The 17,914-nt window shown below is 45.0% G+C and overlaps 1 protein-coding gene across 1 annotated transcript in view; it reads right to left on the bottom strand.

The window, feature by feature from the left end:
- The window catches only part of slc37a2 (solute carrier family 37 member 2), an 80,390-nt gene that overhangs the window by 31,346 nt on the left and 31,130 nt on the right, over window positions 1-17,914 (bottom strand). Inside the window, exons 3-5 of the mRNA XM_063038693.1 lie at window positions 8,312-8,402; window positions 3,284-3,362; window positions 2,263-2,398 (exon numbers count right to left, since the gene is read on the bottom strand). Of these exons, the coding sequence (XP_062894763.1) occupies window positions 2,263-2,398; window positions 3,284-3,362; window positions 8,312-8,402 (306 nt within the window). The remainder of the gene's footprint in view (window positions 1-2,262; window positions 2,399-3,283; window positions 3,363-8,311; window positions 8,403-17,914) is intronic.

Here is a 17,914-nt window from a genome sequence, read left to right as displayed (position 1 = left end):
ATAACCCCACACTGATCCTTTTACATTTGCCCCACGTTCCACATACTGGGGCAATTTACAGTGGTTGGTCTAGACATCTTGGGACATGGGAGGAACCTACAGGGAGATCGGGCAGAGTCCACACAGACAGCACTGGAGGTCAGGACTGAGCCCAGGTCACAGGGAGATCCACTGCCTCACGACTCCAACTGCTCCACTGCGTTGCCCTTTAAGTTCTGGCTGCTCAGCGTGCTGCACTCTACAGGCCAATGTTCCAGCAGTGAAAAGATGACCAATCGGAACAGGGCAGTAAGAGTCAGCCCAGAGGCCTGCACTTCGATCACAGCAGTTCCAACTCACGTATCCCTCAATGCCCTCGTCTAACAGCCTTGAAACTCACCTCAGATTTTTGGGAGAGAGCGCTCCATGTTGCCATTTGTCTTTGTGTGAAGAGGAGGGAATAACGGGGAAGAAAAACAGCTTGCGTTGAAAGACAGGCTCCACTGCCACTAAAATTAGAATATTTGATCAAGCAGCCATGTGTAATAGTTTACTTTATCCCAGTTTTCTCTTTCACATTCATGTTCTTGTAAAATTTCTCTCCAAAATCAGTCACAAACTCCTGGATACCAACAGGACAGGTGACCTGCTCTTGTTGCTCCTTGTAACAAGCGTAAAGGATGTGGTAGCACTGGATAGAGTGGGGAGGAGATTGCCCGGGACATTGTCAGAGATGAGCATTTCAGTTCATTGGAGGGGCTGGGCCTGTTTCCAGGGAGCAGGGGAGGCCAAGAAGGGATGTAACTGAGGGGCATTATAAAATAATGAGAGATATACAATAGGGTAAAATGCAGGGATCTTTGCCCTCAGAAGGTAGATAAAACTGGAGGACATACGTATGCAAAGGAGGAAAGTAATTTAGAGTGGATCTCGAGGAATCTTTTAGAATCAGAATTAATATCACCTGCATATGTCGTGAAGTTTGTTAATTTAGCGGCAGCAGGACATTGTAATACATGACAAATATATTAAAAAAAAGTAAAAAGTATATATATTAAATAGTTAAATTAAAAATAGTAGCACAAAAGCAGAAATAGTAAAAGTGAGATAATGTTCATGGGTTCAATGGGTTAGGAATCTGATGGCAGAGGGGAAGAAGCTGTTCCTGATGGTAGCAATGAGAAGAGGGCATGTCCTGGGTGATGGGGATCCTTAATCATGGACGCCACCTTCCTGAGGCACCGCTCCTTGAAGTGTCCTGGACACTATGGAGGCTGATACCCATGATGAAGCTGACTAAGTTGACAACTTTCTGCAGCTTATTGCGATCCTGTGCAGTAGCCCCCACCCCAGACAGTGATGCAGCCAGAGAATGCAGAGTACCGAGAACGTACTGCTGGAAATGGCGGAGGAAGCAGGTAAGTGTTTATGTATCTAGACAAGCACTTAAGTTGCAATGACTGTGGGCCAAGTGGAGATTAATATAGATGGGTGCTCACTGACTAGCAGGGACATGATGGGCTGAATGGCTCATTTCCATGCTGTATGACTATGCTTGAAAGCAGTGAAGCAGCTCATCTCGTTCCTTCCTCCCTCACCTCTACAGCCTCAAAGCTGGTGAACTGCTTTGCGATGTTTGTGAAGAATTATGAACCTAGTTTCTTTTATAACCGACCCTTCAGCTTCCGCCTTTTAGACTACAAGACACAGGAGGAGAATCAGGCCATTTTGGCCTGTTGAGTCTGCTCCACTTTCGATGCGTTGCTTGGTTTACCAATAACTGTCCCTCTGCCCGAGCGTCCCTGCAGCAAGAGCAGTGCAGAGTGACAAGAGGGTCAGGCTTCTACCCCAGAGCAGAATGGAAACAAGCAAGGTGAATACCGAGTTGAACTAAGACCGTGCTATTGTGCAATCCTCACTGTGTAAATTCCCGCTGAGAAAGAGGTGACAGGGCAATGTATTGATTGCTTCAACAAACTGTAACAAGTGCAATCACATTGTACAAGTTCCATCTAGTTGGAAGTGCATCAAGCAAAATAGAAACCTGCTACTCAAAAGCTTTTGATCAAGCAACTGATTCAGCACTAACTTCTGCAAAGTAAAATATATCCCTCATAATTTTAACGTGCATCTGAAATGGCTGACTATGGAAACAGGTGAGCTCCACAATCAGGGCAGGATGAAAAAAAACATAGGTAATGTGCTCGGGAGAATCTGCAGTCTACAGCCTCCTCAGAGAGCCCTTGCCGGTCAGTAGGCTCCTGACTACACAGTTGCACTGACCTGCATAAACACATAGAACCAGATGCTGTGGATCTGCCAGTAAAATCCACATCCAAAGAGAGCGGTGAACAATCCACTGAGCAACATCCCAACGGTGAGGTAATAGCGCAGAGGCAGACGCTCCCCAAATATACCACTGGAAAGAGAGAGAAATCTGCCTGAGTGTGAGGAGAATGCAGAAGTAACATCCCGTCAGTGTATAAAGTACAGCTACTGGACATGGGGCATCATTCAGTTTGTGTAATTAAATAAAAGTTCAGCTACGTGCAACTGGTGATTGAAATTTTTATTCAAATAAACGCCAGTAATGGCTTTCTTTTCCACATTTTCTTAAATTTTAAACCATTAATAAAAATCACAAATTATGATGATTGGAGAATTAAAGATCCCTCAGGTACTCTGAGTGAATGCATCAGTGATGACGACTTGGGGTGGGGTTCCAGCATCACATGAGCAGGTGAAGTTATGGAAGCAACAGTCAACCTTGAGCCAAGATTATCAGCCATGGCTTGCAGTGTATCACAGAGGCATGCTCCATCACCAGGGTCACATAAACAGTGATGACCATACTGTTATAAACCAACATAATTGCCCAGATTCCGTCACTTTTGCCAACACAACTTCCACATTTATTGTTTAAAATCTTTCCTCCTGGACTTCCATATTAATTTAAAAACTAGGTTTGGATGATTTATACTTCTCAAAAATTTTTTGGAGAGAATATAGTTTTTGCCGATATCGTAGGGCAAAGAACGAGCACAGTGCCAGAAAAGAAGCCGAGGCAATTGTGCTGAAAAGCAAAAATGCTTCAACATTCAGTGATCTTAGTCGGAAGATAGCTGGAAAAGAGGATGATAAACTACTCATCTCGTTCGTTACAGAGTTGCTTAATACTGGATAAGTTTCGTGACTGAAGAATAGTCAGAGCAAGCTTTACACTGTCCTCCCTTACGGGGGGGGGGGGGGGCATCCATTATGATGAGCTACACTCCAAACTATATAATTACACACTGGCACTCACCTGAAAAACATTCCAATGGCATAAGATATTAAGAAGGAGTTATCCAATGCACCAAACAGCATCTTGTAATTGGGTTTATCTGAAAAACAACATGCAGATAGTTATAGATATGTAAAGTAAATGAACATCCATGGGTATAATGAAGCTCCAAGTTACTGCCTTCCAAACACAGCACCTTAATCACCAAGAAGGTTGAAGATAGCATATAGATTGGTGGGGGGGGGGGGGAGAAAGAGATCGAAACATGGAAAATAGGTGGAGTAGGCCATTCGGCCCTTCGAGCCTGCACGGCCATTCAGTATGATCATGGCTGATCATCCAACTCAGAACCCTGTACCTGCCTTCCCTCCATACCCCCAATCCCTTTAGCCACAAGGGCCATATCTAACTCCCTCTTAAATATAGCCAATGAACTGGCCTCACCTGTTTCCTGTGGCAGAGAATTCCACAGATTCACCACTCTCTGTGTGAAGAAGTTTTTCCTCATCTCGGTCCTAAAAGGCTTCCCCTTTATCCTCAAACTGTGACCCCTCGTTCTGGACTTCCCTAACATCGGGAACAATCTTCCTGCATCTAGCCTGTCCAATCCCTTTAGGATTTTATACGTCTCAATCAGATCCCCCCTCAATCTTCTAAATTCCAACGAGTACAAGCCCAGTTCATCCAGTCTTTCATCATATGAAAGTCCTGCCATCCCAGGAATCAATCTGGGGAACCTTCTTTGTACTCCCTCTATGGCAAGGATGTCTTTCCTCAGATTAGGGGACCAAAACTGCACACAATACTCCAGGTGTGGTCTCACCAAGGCCTTGTACAACTGCAGTAGTACCTCCCTGCTCCTGCACTCGAATCCTCTCGCTATAAATGCCAGCATACCATTCGCCTTTTTCAACGCCTGCTGTACCTGCATGCCCACTTTCAATGACTGGTGTATAATGACACCCAGGTCTCGTTGCACCTCCCCTTTTCCTAATCGGCCACCATTCACATAATAATCTGTTTTCCTGTTTTTGCCACCAAAGTGGATAACCTCACATTTATCCACATTAAATTACATCTGCCATGAATTTGCCCACTCACCTAACCTATCCAAGTCACCCTGCATCCTCCTCACAGCTAACACTGCCACCCAGCTTCGTGTCATCCGCAAACTTGGAGATGCTGCATTTAATTCCCTCATCCAAGTCATTAATATATATTGTAAACAACTGGGGTCCCAGCACTGAGCCTTGCGGTACCCCACTAGTCACTGCCTGCCATTCTGAAAAGGTCCCGTTTATTCCCACTCTTTGCTTCCTGTCTGCCAACCAATTCTCCATCCACATCAATACCTTACCCCCAATACCGTGTGCTTTAAGTTTGCACACTAATCTCCTGTGTGATTAGCGTGTGAAAGCAGGTTGCCTTCGTCATCAGGGCAACTATTATGAGTAATAAAGTCCAGCTGTATTTTATGAGTAAAGTAATCCTAGCTGCCAATAGCTGGCAAATGTTACTGGGCAGCGACTCCACTTGAATACTCTGGCACTTACTCACGCAGTGTTGAATTTTCCACACCGTGAAAGCACAAGTGTTGGCGCAATTCTTACTGAAAAATTAGGAGTAGGAAGTAATCTACAGGACCCTTGTACAAAACTAGGCAAGGAAGGCCCTAGTTTAATATCAGGTTAATAAATGAGTTGGCTGATCCCAAATGGAGTGATGTTTAGCAAGCAGCAAGATCCCCAGCACCTTGCCTAGGATAAAGGTAAATTCCTGATGCCTGTCCAAAGGGCTAATACTTGCATCAGATTGTGAAGGGAAGGTTGGGTTTCGCTGCAACAGCTCAGGAGAAGAATTAGCATCCAGTACGATGCACACTGACACCTCAATGTTCAAGAGGTGTTCTCAGGAATGAGAGCCTCATGGAATCAGCACGAAAGAGTCATCATTTTAACATTATAAACTGGCAAACTGCTTTAGTATCATGACACGTATTCTGCATCTATGTAAAACCTTGGTTTTGCATGCCATCCTTAAAGATCATTTCACCATGCCATCCTTAAAGATCATTTCACCACATCAGTACATCAGGGTAAGGCAAGGAAAAAGCAATAATAGAGTGCTACATTGACAGATAAGGTGCAGTACAGGCAGAGAATTAAGTGCAAGGCTATCATGAGCTAGATTGTGAGATCAAGAGCCCATACAAGAGGTCTGTTCAATAATCTTATAGAAGTGGGATAGAAGCAGTCCTCGGGATTTCAGGCTTTTGAATCTTCGGCCTGACCAGAGGTAGGGGGGAAAAGTGAGAATGTCTGGGATGGGACGGTTCTTTAATGATGTTGGCTACTTTATGGAGAAGCGTATGTGGAGAGAGACTTGTTACTGACAACACAGTTGGGCTGACCAGGCACAGGTCAAAGAGCGAGACCAGAGGGTCCACGTGGTTTGTCAATGCCTGACAAGTTGCTGCTAATTCCCAGCGATAGTTACACTCACTGTGCCCAATGCCAGCCCCCAACCAGTGGCTGGTTGATACCAAGCCTTCACTGCAGGAGCATTCACAGAGGACTGAGGGTCACACCTAGGTTTTGGGACAAGGTTGGCAGCCAGACTGAGCATCCTTTCCAAAAAGGAACGTGGGTTTGTACGAGTGTTTAGACAGAAAGCCCAAGAGCAGTTTGATATAGAGCTGTTTACATCATCATTATGTGCCGTGTCATATGACATGGGTGATCATGATCTTTCTTTGACTGTGATTGCTCTTGGCAATTGTTTCTACAGAAGTGGTTTGCCCATTGCCTTCTTCTGGACAATGTCTTTACAAGATGGGTGATGGCAGCCATTATCAATACTCCTCAGAGATCGTCTGCCTGGCATTAGTAGTCGCATAACCAGGACTTGTGATACGCACCACCTGCTCCCATGGCTTCACATGACCCTGATTTTGGGTGGTGGTGGTGGGGAAGACTAAGCAGGTGCTACACCTTGCCCAAGGGTGACCTGCAGGCTAGCGGAGGGAAGGAGCAGCTGACACCTCCATTGGTAGAGACGTATCTCCACCTCGCCACCCAAGCTGTATCAGTGCATAAGCAGTATTCTTCTGAGAAACCATAGGAGTATGACAGCTTGAACAAAATACAAAAAGGAAAACCTAAATGCTGGGAACACTTAGCAGGCAAAGCAGCATCTGTCGAAAAAGGAACAATTAACATTTCAGGTCTAAAACCTTCCACTCGAAAGGTCACTTTACTCATTGCAGATTGTTTCCTTAATAGATTACAGCTGGGGTGGGGTGTCAAGTCAGCTGCTCCCTTTCAGTCTGCTAGCCAACTTCCGCATCAATGCCAAGAGGGTTGGTGGAGCTCCCATTTACTGGATGATCCTTCTTGACACCCACATGTTCTCCTAAGTATGAGATTACAGCAAAAAATGTAACTTTCTGACATTTCGCTTTCTCCCATTTTGTATTCAGTACAAAAGTTCAGGAAGAGATGCATACTGAGAGGCACCACTCCAAGAGGTGCATACTGAGAGGCACCACCCCGACATACATGTCCTTGATTCTATTTAATCAAGTCGACATTTTGGCTGGGTCCTGATAAACTGGTCGAGAGATGTCGTTGAACTTTACTGACATCAACTGGATTGGTATCGTGCACACTAACCCACAAGTAGCTGCTGATCTAGTATAATTTTCAAGAGATATTGTTACTCTTGTTCATTTCATTAATCGGTCAGTGGCAGGAGTCAGGCAAAGCGTGTGTCAAAGATGGCTGCATTCTGAACATCCATTTTATATGGAGAGGTAGCAGCAAGGAAGAAATTTTCCTCTTTGGGGTTTGATAAAGAGTGGAAATATTCTATGTGAATGATTGTACTGCTTATTAATCACTTAATATTAACCATGTTACGTTTCTAGGTTGATCCTCACTTACCTCCTGAGGATCAGTCACATAGGACCATGAGGTCTACAATTGTCCATGATGCAGTGGAAGAAACAATACGTTCTGCAGGGGAGGGGTGGGGCACAGTGGCACAGCAGTCAGTGATGTTCCAGAGACCTGGGTTCAATCCCCACCTCTGCCGTTGATTGTGCAGAACCAACACATTCTCCGTGAATGGATGTGTTCCCCCACCGCACCTCGGGGTGCTTGGTTTCCTCCCACGTTTCAATGAGGTGCTGTAAATTATCCCTTAGTGAAGATAAGTGACGAAAAGAATCAAAGGTAGAGTTGATGTGCGAGGGAGAGAATGGGTTGCCACACTGGAGGAAAATGAGGAGGGCTGGTCCAGGTGTGTTTGCTTTGCTGGGACTGGATGGACAAGACAACCCCCTCATTGGAACAATAATAATCACACCAATAATTACAATTAGCTGTATTTCCCACTTCTACACAATATAGTGCACATACATCAGGTTGTGTTTAGATGAAAGCCAAGTACCATGACCCAAAGCCCATCCATACACACAGCTCTGGCAGCCCTTCTGAGAGCTGGGAGCAAGTCAGCACAATATATTGATTCCAAACAGGCCTTTTTCTGAAAAATGTGCGATGCAGAATACAGGTTACAAAACATTCACAGTAAATGTTGCAACACTTTCCTGGCATAGTTCCCAGAGGTGACTCAGTCAAGCAAGAACTCCATGTGCTGCACTACCATCACAAACACAGCCATGGCCTTAGTGGAGGGGATTTTCCCTCACCAATTGCAGCATTAACACTCCCAATCGAAGGTTCAAGTCACGTTGCGCCCCCAAACTCTGAACTAGATTCACTTTTTCACTACAGATTAAGGTGAGACAACTATGTTCCCAGGAGTCCAAGACAAATATGACTATGTAATCGAGAAGGTGGAAAAGACCCTGATGGTTTACTAGTAACAACTTGCACATCACTAAAGTGATAGACAAATGCACAAATCCAGCCAAGAAGCAGAGTGCAGTGGTTGCGCACTGAATTAACAAGGCTCAGAAGTTCAGATCCTGCGACGACATAAAATGGTTCCTGCTGACATATAGTACTTATGAAGAGAGACTCTCACCAAATGGAGCCCAGTCACACCATGTATCGTTGTCGAGGTGACTTTTGTTTCCATGGCCGTCAATTGAGGAACAATTTTTGTGGAGTTCACTCTGGAAAATAATTCAATATTTTTGTTAGTGTTAAGAATATAAATCAGAGGGGGTTGCCCATGCACTGCTTCCCCACCCAAGCTCAGTATGTCCAAATCAGTGACAGGTAGAGTTCTCCATGAACTGAAAACAAAAGACACAACACCAAATGCTGGAACCTGAAACAAAAACACAAAATGCTGGAAGAACTCAAGTCAGTCAAGCAGCATCTGTGGAAAGCAACCCTTCCTCAGAGAGACACAAGAGCCTGCAGATGTAGGAATCTGGAGCAACAGGATCTGCTGGAGGAACTCAACAGATTGAGCAGCATCATCCTGATGTAGGGTTTCAACCTGAGACATCAACAGTTCCTCCAGCCTTCACAGATGCTGCTCAGCCTGCTGAGATCCTCCAGCCAATTGATTGTTGAAACTTTCCTCAGAACTGCTCCACTAGCCGAATTCTTCCAGCATTACCTGCTTTTGAATTGTCCATTCGTTGAGGAGCATTTACAGGTTACTGCAGCTTAAAAAGGATTTGCAAAAGAAAGATAAAGGATAATGGCTTCCTTCTGATAACGTCCAGTACATGTCCTATAACGAGGATAAGACCAACTTTGCGCCACTCCGCACTTCATTGCCGGTCTAGACACTTCTACATCACTACTCAGTCAAAATTATCCAATTGAAGCCCAAATCGGGGGGGGGGGGGGGGAATGGAATCTATAAGGTAGAGATTAACATGTTCTTGATTGTTAAGGAGGTTAGAGGTTATGGGGATAACGCAGGAGAATTGGATTGGGAAAAAAATGTCCATGAAAGAATGAAAGAACAAATTCAATGAGCTGAATGGCCTAATTCTCCTCCTCTATCAGTCTTATGCAAAAAGACATCTGACCTGGTAAATACCTCTGCTGCAAAGACTGCATAAGAGCCTGTTAGATCAGAAGTCATAGGAGCAAATTGGGCCATTCAGCCCATCGAGTCTACTCTGCCATTACATCATGGCTGATTAACCCTCTCAACACCAGTCTCCTGCCTTCTCCCCATAACCATCGACACCCTCACTAATCAAGAACCCATCAACCTCCACTTTAAATGTACGCAAAGACATGGCCTCCACAGCTATCCATGGCAATGAATTCCACAAATTCACCACCCTTTGGCTAAAGAAATTCCTCCTCATCGCTGGTCTAATGGGACAACCTTGTATTCTGAGCTGGTGCCCTCTAGTCCTACGCTCCCCTACTATATGAAACATCATCTCCATGTCCACGCTATCTACACCTTTCAATACTCGATTGGTTTCAATGAGATTTCCCCCATCATCGTTGTATTAACAAAAGAGCAGCTTATTTCTGTTTGAAACACAAGGTGGGCTAACACATGGAAAGAGATATGTGTAGAATTTTATAATCACTCCTGCTGTGGGTTACTGTTCAGTACTAGATATTAAAATTCATTTAATACTAGACAACGGGGTGACCCGTTGGGGCACCCTTTGACAGTCTGATGTGACCAGAATGAACATTAAATTTTCCTGAATGCCATTGGCATCGCTTTCCTTTGGAAACTGAAGTAGAAAACCTCAGTTTATTACAGAAGAACGACGCATAACAAAGCAAATATAGCTCCTCCTCATTTAATGAAGGACACTTTTGATGGCATCATTTCTGGTTTATCTGCCACCCTTGTGCCTCTCGTTGTCATTCTGGAGACGTGCAGTCCTTTCATCCCCCGTCTCTTCATCTCTTCTGCTGTTTGTTGTTTGTCTCTGATCCTGGAGACATGCATTTCTCAGCTCCTTTGTCTCTTCCTCTCTCCTCCTTCTGTGCCTGTTTTTGTCATTTTGGAGATGTGCAGCCCTTTCATCTCCCGTCTCTTCAGCTCTTCTGCTGTTTGTTGTTTGTCTCTGATCCTGAAGACATGCATGCGTCTCCTCCTCTGTCTCTTCTTCTCTCATTTTTTTTGTCCTGGAGTCGTGCGGCCCTGGCCTCATCCGATTCTTGTTCTCTCCCTCTCCTTACCACTTCCCGACAACGTTTGGCATCATCTCTTGACCATAATGTCCCCCTTTCCTTTCTATGTGGCATAATTAAGCTGACCATTTTTTTTTACCCTAATGCTGGATAGAAGATACGAAGCAGTAACACCAAAGGATGCTGATTATCCTTGATGATGTGGTTGGTGCCCTCCTAAATGGACGTGATATAGTCACCGCTGTCTTTTGACTGCAGCAAAGGGTTTTATGGGTGTCTCGAAGTACACCATTACAATAAGATTTAATTATCTCTTATTGATGGGTGGCAGTTAGATCTGTCCCAATCCTGCACGTGCTGATAGTGATTAGCAGAATGTGACCCCTCAAAATAGAGCTGCCCTGCCCTTTTGTTCCGGTAGGTGTTGCTGCTGAGGCTGGCCGTGCGCATGCCTTGGGCTGTCGCGTCCTGATTTCCATGATGGTGGATTGGCTCTCGGGTGGAAGGGAGCCTGTTGACTTTTGCGAATAATACGAATATATAGCCCTGAACTTTGCCTGCATTCTGTAAGTTAGCACATTTTAATTCGATTGAGCTGAAAAAAGTGCCGCTGTAATGCACCGTTTGTGCTAATTGGAGGTCACAGACAGACAGAGCATGAGAGTTTTAGTAGTATATAGATGACCAGATGCTTAGCTGCAGTACTATGTTGCAACAGCAGGTGGCAGTAAGAGCACTAGTAAGGATGAGCGACAAGAGGAAGGAGTTGGCAGTAAAGGAGTCAATCTTCAGATTATAGTTGAGAATTAGATTTAATATCACCGGTATTTGTCCTGAAATGTGTTGGCAGAAAAATAATAGAAAAAAAATTACAGTAAGTGTATATAAAAATAGTTAAATTAAATAAGTAGTGGACAGGAAGAAAAAAAAAGTGAGGTAGTGTTATTGGGTTCAATGTCCATTCAGAAATTGGATGGCAGAGGGGAAGAAGCTATTCCTGAATCTGAGTATGTGCCTTCAGGCTCCTGTACCTCCTTCCTAATAGAAGGAATGAAAAGAGGGCATGTCTCGAGTATGGGGGCGAGGAGGGGATTCCTAAATAATTATGTCACCTTTTTGAGGAATCACTCCGTGAAGTTGTCCTGGATGCTCCAGAGGCCAGTGCCCATGATGGAGCTGACTGAGTTCACAACTTTCGGCAGCTTCTTTCGATCCTGTGCAGTAGCCACCGGCCATCCCAGATGGTGACGCAGCCAGCTAGATTCTCTCCATCATACATCTGTAGAAATTTACGAGTGTCTTTGATGACATACCAAATCTCCTCAAACTCCTAATGAAATATAGCTGCTGTCATGCTTTCTTTGTAGCTGCATCGATATGTTGGACTTTTGATAGATCTTCTGAGATGTTGACACACAGGAGCTTGAAGTTGCTCACTCTTTCCACTTCTGATTCCCCTATGAGGACTGGCATATGTTCCCTCGTCTTACACCTTTTGAAGTCCACAATCAGCTCTTTGGTCTTACTGACATTGCTGCAACACCACTCAACTAGCTGACATATCACGCTCCTGCATGCCCTCTTGCCATCATCTGAAATTCTGCCAGGAAAGTGGATGAAGGCAAGGCAGTGGGTGTTGCCTACAAGGACTTTAGCAAGGTATGTGACAAGGTCCCACATGGGAGGCTGCTCAAGGAGGTTCAGTTGCTCGGCATTCAAGACGAGGTAGTAAATTGGCTTCTTCCACAAAGCCAATGTCCAATCCCGAGAATGGTAGTAGAGGGTTGCCTCTCTGAGTGGAGGCCCGTGACTCATGGTGTGCTACAGGGAATGGTGCTGGGTCCTTTGTTATTTGTCATCTATATCAATGATCTGGATGATAATGTGGTTAACTGGATCAGCAAATTTGGGGGTGTAGTGGACAGTGAGGAAGGCTATCATGGCTTGCAGATGATTCTGCTTCAGCTTGAAAAAAGGCAAATGGAATTTAATGCAGACAAGAGTGAGGTTTTGCACTCAGGAGGACCAACACAGGTCATACAGAGTGCATGGAAAGGCACTGAAGAGTGTGGTAGAATAAAGGGATCTGGGAATACAGGTACAGAATTTGTTGAAAGTGGCATCACAGGTGGATAGGATCGTAAAGAAAGCTTTTGGCACATTGGCCTTCAGAAATCAATGCACTGCATATAGAAGATGGGGTCCTATGATGAAATTGTTCAAGATGTTGGTGAGGCCAAATTTGAAATATTGTGTGCCATTTTGGTCACTTGCCTACAGGAAAGACATAGATAAGGTTGAAAGAGTGCAGAGAAAATTTACAAGGATGTTGCCAGGACTGGAGGACTTGAGTTATAAGGAAAGATTGAATAGGTTAGGAAGGTATTCTTTAGAACGTCAAAGATTGAGGGGAGATTTGATACAGGTATACAAAATTATGAGGGCTATAGATACAGTAAATGCAAGCAGGCTTTTTCCCCTATAAAGTTGGGTGGGACTACAATTAGAGGTCATGGCTTAAGGATGACAGACAAGAAATTTTGAGAATGTGAGGGAAATTTTTTTAGATTATGAAGACAAGCAGTCCTCTTTTATTGTCATTTAGTAATGTATGCATTAAGAAATGATACAATATTTCCTCCGGTATGATATCACAAAACACAGGACAGACCAAGACTGGAAAAAAAAACTAACAAAACCACATAATTATAACATATAGTTACAAACAGTGCAACAATACCATAACTTGAAGAACAGGCCATGGCACAGTAAAAAGTTCAAAGTCTCTCAAATGTCCCACATCTCACACAGACAGGAGAAGGAAGAAAAACTCTCCCTGCCATACACGACCATGGTCCGACTCTGAGTCATCCGAAAACTTCGAGCTCTGATCAGCTCTCCGACACCGAGTACTGAGCGCCATCTCTGTCCGAGCGATTCGACCTCCTTCTCGGTCGCCAACAGCAGGCAAAGCCGGAGATTTTGAGGCCTACCCTCCGAAAGATTCCCGACCACACAGTAACGACAGCAGCGAACGAGCGTTTCAGAAATTTCTCCAGATGTTCCTCTGCACTTTCACATCCATCTTCATCAAATTAGAATCGTTCACGGCCCCTATTTAACAGATATCATTTTTCAACGGAGGGCTGCGCACGTGCGGCGCGCTGCTTCTCTTCTCCTCCCTCTCTTTCTTCACTCAGAGGGTCGTGAAAGGGTGGAATGAGCTGCCAGCACAAGTGGTGCATGAAAACTCGATTTCAATGTTTAAAGGAAGTTTGGATAGGTACATGGATAGTAGGACTATGGAGAGCTACGGTCCCATGCAGGTTGATGGGAGTAGGCAGTTTAAATGGTTTCGACATGGACTAGATGGGCCGAAGGCCCTGTTTCTGTGCTGTACTTCTCTATGATTGTAACAGTTGTGTCGTCAGCAAATTTATAGATGGCATTTAAGCTGTGCCTAGCCACACAGACATGGGTGTAGACAGAGTAGAGCAGTGGGCGAAGCACGCATCCCCGAGGTGCGCCAGCATTGATCGTCAGTGAGGTGGAGATGGTATTTCCGATCCACACAGATTGTGGTCTCCCGGTGAGAAAGTCGAGAATCTAGTTGCAGAGAGAGGTAGAGAGGCCCAGGTTTTGGAGCTTTTTGATCAGAACTGTAGGAATGATGGTGTTAAACACTGAGCTATAGTCAATCAACAGCATCCTGACACAGGCATTTGTATTGTCCAGATGACCCAAAGCCACGTGAAGAGCCAATGAGGTCACACCTGCTGTATCCTATTGTGGCGATGGGCAAATTGCAGTGAGTCCAGGTCCTTGCTGAGGCAGGAGTTAATTCTAGCCATAACAATCTCTCAAAGCACTTCATCACCATAGATGTGAGTGCTACTGGACGATAGTCATTAAGGCAGCTCACCCTGCTCTTCTTGGGCACTGGTAGGATTGCTGCCCTTTTGAAGCAGGCGGGAATTTCTGACTGTGGCAAAGAGAGATTGAAAATGCCTTTGAGCACCCCCACCAGATGGTTGGCACAAGTTTTCAGAGCCTTACCAGGTACTCCATCGGGCCTGTCACGTTGTGAGGGTTCACCCTCTTGAAGGACAGTCTGGTGCCAGCTCATCTGGGAGTGAAACATCACTGCCATTTATGATGTTCGGTTTCACTTTGTAGGAAGTACCGGCCTGCAAACCCTGCCAGAGTTGATGTGCATCTGATTCTATTTCCAACCTCGTTCTGTATTGTTCCTTTGCTCTTGCGATAGCCCTCTGTAAATCATTCCTGGTCTTCTTGTACAGTCCTGGGTCACCAGACTTAAATGCCACAGATCGAGCCCTCAGCACCCTATGAAGCTCCTGGTTCATCCCTGGCTTTTGATTCGGGCACGTACGGTATGCTCTCATGGGCACACACTCATCCACACAGCTTTTTCATGAAGTCAGTGACAACTGTGGTGTACTCATTCAGACTTGAGGATGAGTCCCTGAATACAGTCCAGTCCACTGATTCAAAGCAGTGTTATAAGTGCTCCTGTGCTTCCCTTGTCCCTACCTTCTTGGTCCTCACTACTGGTGCTGCGGTCTTCAGTCTCTGCCTATACGCAGGGAATAGAAGTACAGCTAGGTGATCAGACTTCCCGAAGTGAGGGAGTGGAATACCATGGTAGGTGCTCTTGATGGTAGTGTAACAGTGGTAAACAGACCAAGAAAAGAGACAATAAGCAGAATATTTAACTAGAAAAAGGAAACTTAAATGTTGGTCAGGAAGTGGGGAATGATTATGTGTTGAGAGAGAGAAAACACCCAGGGTCTCCATTTGACATCTCTTTCAGTAGACAAAGTCTCGGACAGCACGGTGTTCAGTGTTTACTGACAACCTGAATAATTCAACAGTATTCAGCACCAGCTTGGTTGAAGATATCTTACAGAACCTGTCCCACACGCAGTTTACTACTTTTCCTTGAGACTCTGACTCACGCTCACATTGTTCCTTTACTGATGAATCTCCACATGTGCTATTACTCATTTATTAAGGAAGCCTTTATGGATTATTCATGGACCAACCCCATTCATTACCATAGAGGAACTGACAGGCAGCATAGAGTTACTGAAACATGGGAAGGCTGCAGGAGATGATATAACATCCAGATCATGGAGTCAAAGTGGCATACCACAGAAACTGGTCCTTCAACCCATCTTGTCCATGCCAACCAAGATGCCCATCTGAGCTGGTCCTTTCTCCACATCTTTCTAAACATTTCCTATTTGTGTACCTATCCAAATGTCTTCTAAATGAAATTGTACCTCCCCAAGAGTCAAGGGTTCCAGATCTATTCAATGGATGCACAAGGATAAATGTATCAAGGGCGAGAGAAGACACACCCCACCGGAACCAAAGACTCCTCTTCACCAAAAACACGTGGACCTATATCCCTCCCTCAGAATCACCTGAAAAACTCTCTGACCATTTATACACTTAGTGGCTTTCAAGCTTGAGGTGACACCAGTGACACTGCAAGTAGATCTGGGTTCAACCCTGACCTCCTGAAAGGTGAAATGTTTAAGGGGAACATGAGGGGAAACTTCTGCACTGAGGGTCGAGAGTGTGGAATGAGCTGCCAGTGCAAGTGGTACATGCAAGCTCGATTCCACCATTTAAGAGAAGTTTAGATAGGTACATATTGTAGAAGGGAGAGGTATGGAGGGCTATGGTCGGGTGCAGGTCAATGGGAGTAGGCAGTTTAAATGGTTCGATGGGCTGAAGGGCCGGTTTCTGTGTTGCATTTTTCTATGACTATGATTCTGGCGCTCTCTTTGTGGAATTTGCATGTTCTCTCTGTGACTATGTGTTGAGCTTTCCCTTGAGTGATCTGGCTTCCCGCCATTTCCCTGAAGGCTTTATAATTCAGAGAGGTGGAGTGAAGTTAAGATGGCGCCAAACGGCGTCTCCTTTGCTTGCATCTTTGGAAACAGTTCTATTTCTATCTTTGATATCTCTGTTTTCCCTTTTCAAGGTTCTTTTGAAGAGCCTGACTGAAGTTACACTCTGATTTTGGTTCTTTGCGGGAATGGGACCCACTCTCAGGGCCTCACAACTGGCTGCTTTTTGTTATCACAAGGTCGCAGCCTGGAAGGCGAGTGCACGTTCAGGGTTCTGGATTTTCGTGGCTCTGGAAATGGGTTGATTCCAGGCTGGTGCCCCTGACTGAAGCGTCGCAGGAGAACATGGAACATCGGGAGCAGCGGGTTAGCTCTGGGGATTGTGTGTCCAGAGAGCTGCGCCTTTATGGTGCCGACTCTCTGGGCACAGAGCTCGGAAAAAGTGATGCAACAGACTTTTAACATCGTGAATCAGCGAGTTGTTTGTTATGTCTCCCCTCTTGCTGTGAAACGGGGGCCTGTGGTATGTTGAATTACCAGGTGAATGAGTAGTCTTTGGGGTACTGCAAGTCTGTGTCTTTACTGATGCTTTGCTGCACGCTTGAGTGCTTGGTGGGGGACACCGATGCTATTTTTTCCTGGTGGGGAGGGTTGTTGCCTTGCTGCTGCTTATGCGTGGGAGGGAGGAGCTGGGGGGGCGGAGCTTTGAGGTTCTAACATTTAACTGTCATTTATTCTTTGGGGCACTCCTCTTTTTGTGGATGTTTGCGAAGAAAAAGAATTTCAGGATGTATATTGTATACATTTCTCTGACATTAAATGTACCTATTGAAATTTGGTTAATGCGCCATCTGCAGTAGCAGGAAAATGCGAAAGGAGTGTGTGGAGCAGAGAGTAAAGGGAAATGGCGGAAGGTGGGATGGGAAGAATCGGAATTGATGGGGATGGTCTGAGAGCCATCAATGGGCCAAACAACAATGACAAAGTGTCCAACATCATTTGATGCTTTTGGGATTTTCTTATGAGTGTTAGCCAAGGATTTTACTTCATTAATATCTTGTACTTACAACACAGAGACCTCCTTTATCACGAAAACACTGAAATAGATTGTTTTGTCATTATTAGTTGTGGGTTAAACTGTGGCCAGGGCACCTGAAGATCTCCCTTTTTTCAAAACTAACTTCAAGAACGCCTCTAAGTCCAGGCCTGATAAAAGACCTCAACTCAAAACACTGACTCTCTATTTCCCTCCATAGACGCTGCCTGACCTACTGAGCTCCTCCACCTTTTTATCATGTTGCTCTAAGAGAGCCCATTGTCTCATTCCAAAAATGACCCCCCAGAAGTGGTTTCCGCAGTGGGTCATGGACTCAAGAATGTGCCATCATCATTCAACTTCACATTCATAGCTTTGCAGCCCAGAAGGTAGATGCAGGTACAGAGGTCAGATCCTGAGAGCAGTGAACCAGGTGCTCAGCTCCATTTGGACCAGCTGTAATAACCCATTCAAGTGGATAGGCCTTGTCCCTGGATAAGGTATTCATGATGGGAGTTCACCGTTGGTGACAGGCCCTTCTGCTGAAGGCTGGCTTCAGTCACTGCAACATCACCCGTGGTGATCCCCAGATCTACAGGACAGCCACACATTACACATTAACCAAGAAACACAAGCA

Source organism: Mobula hypostoma, chromosome X2 (genome assembly GCF_963921235.1).
Source record: "Mobula hypostoma chromosome X2, sMobHyp1.1, whole genome shotgun sequence".
Taxonomy (NCBI): Eukaryota; Metazoa; Chordata; class Chondrichthyes; order Myliobatiformes; family Myliobatidae; genus Mobula; species Mobula hypostoma.
The sequence above is the reverse complement of the archived record's forward strand: the minus strand, read 5'-3'. Positions and strand labels throughout refer to the sequence as shown.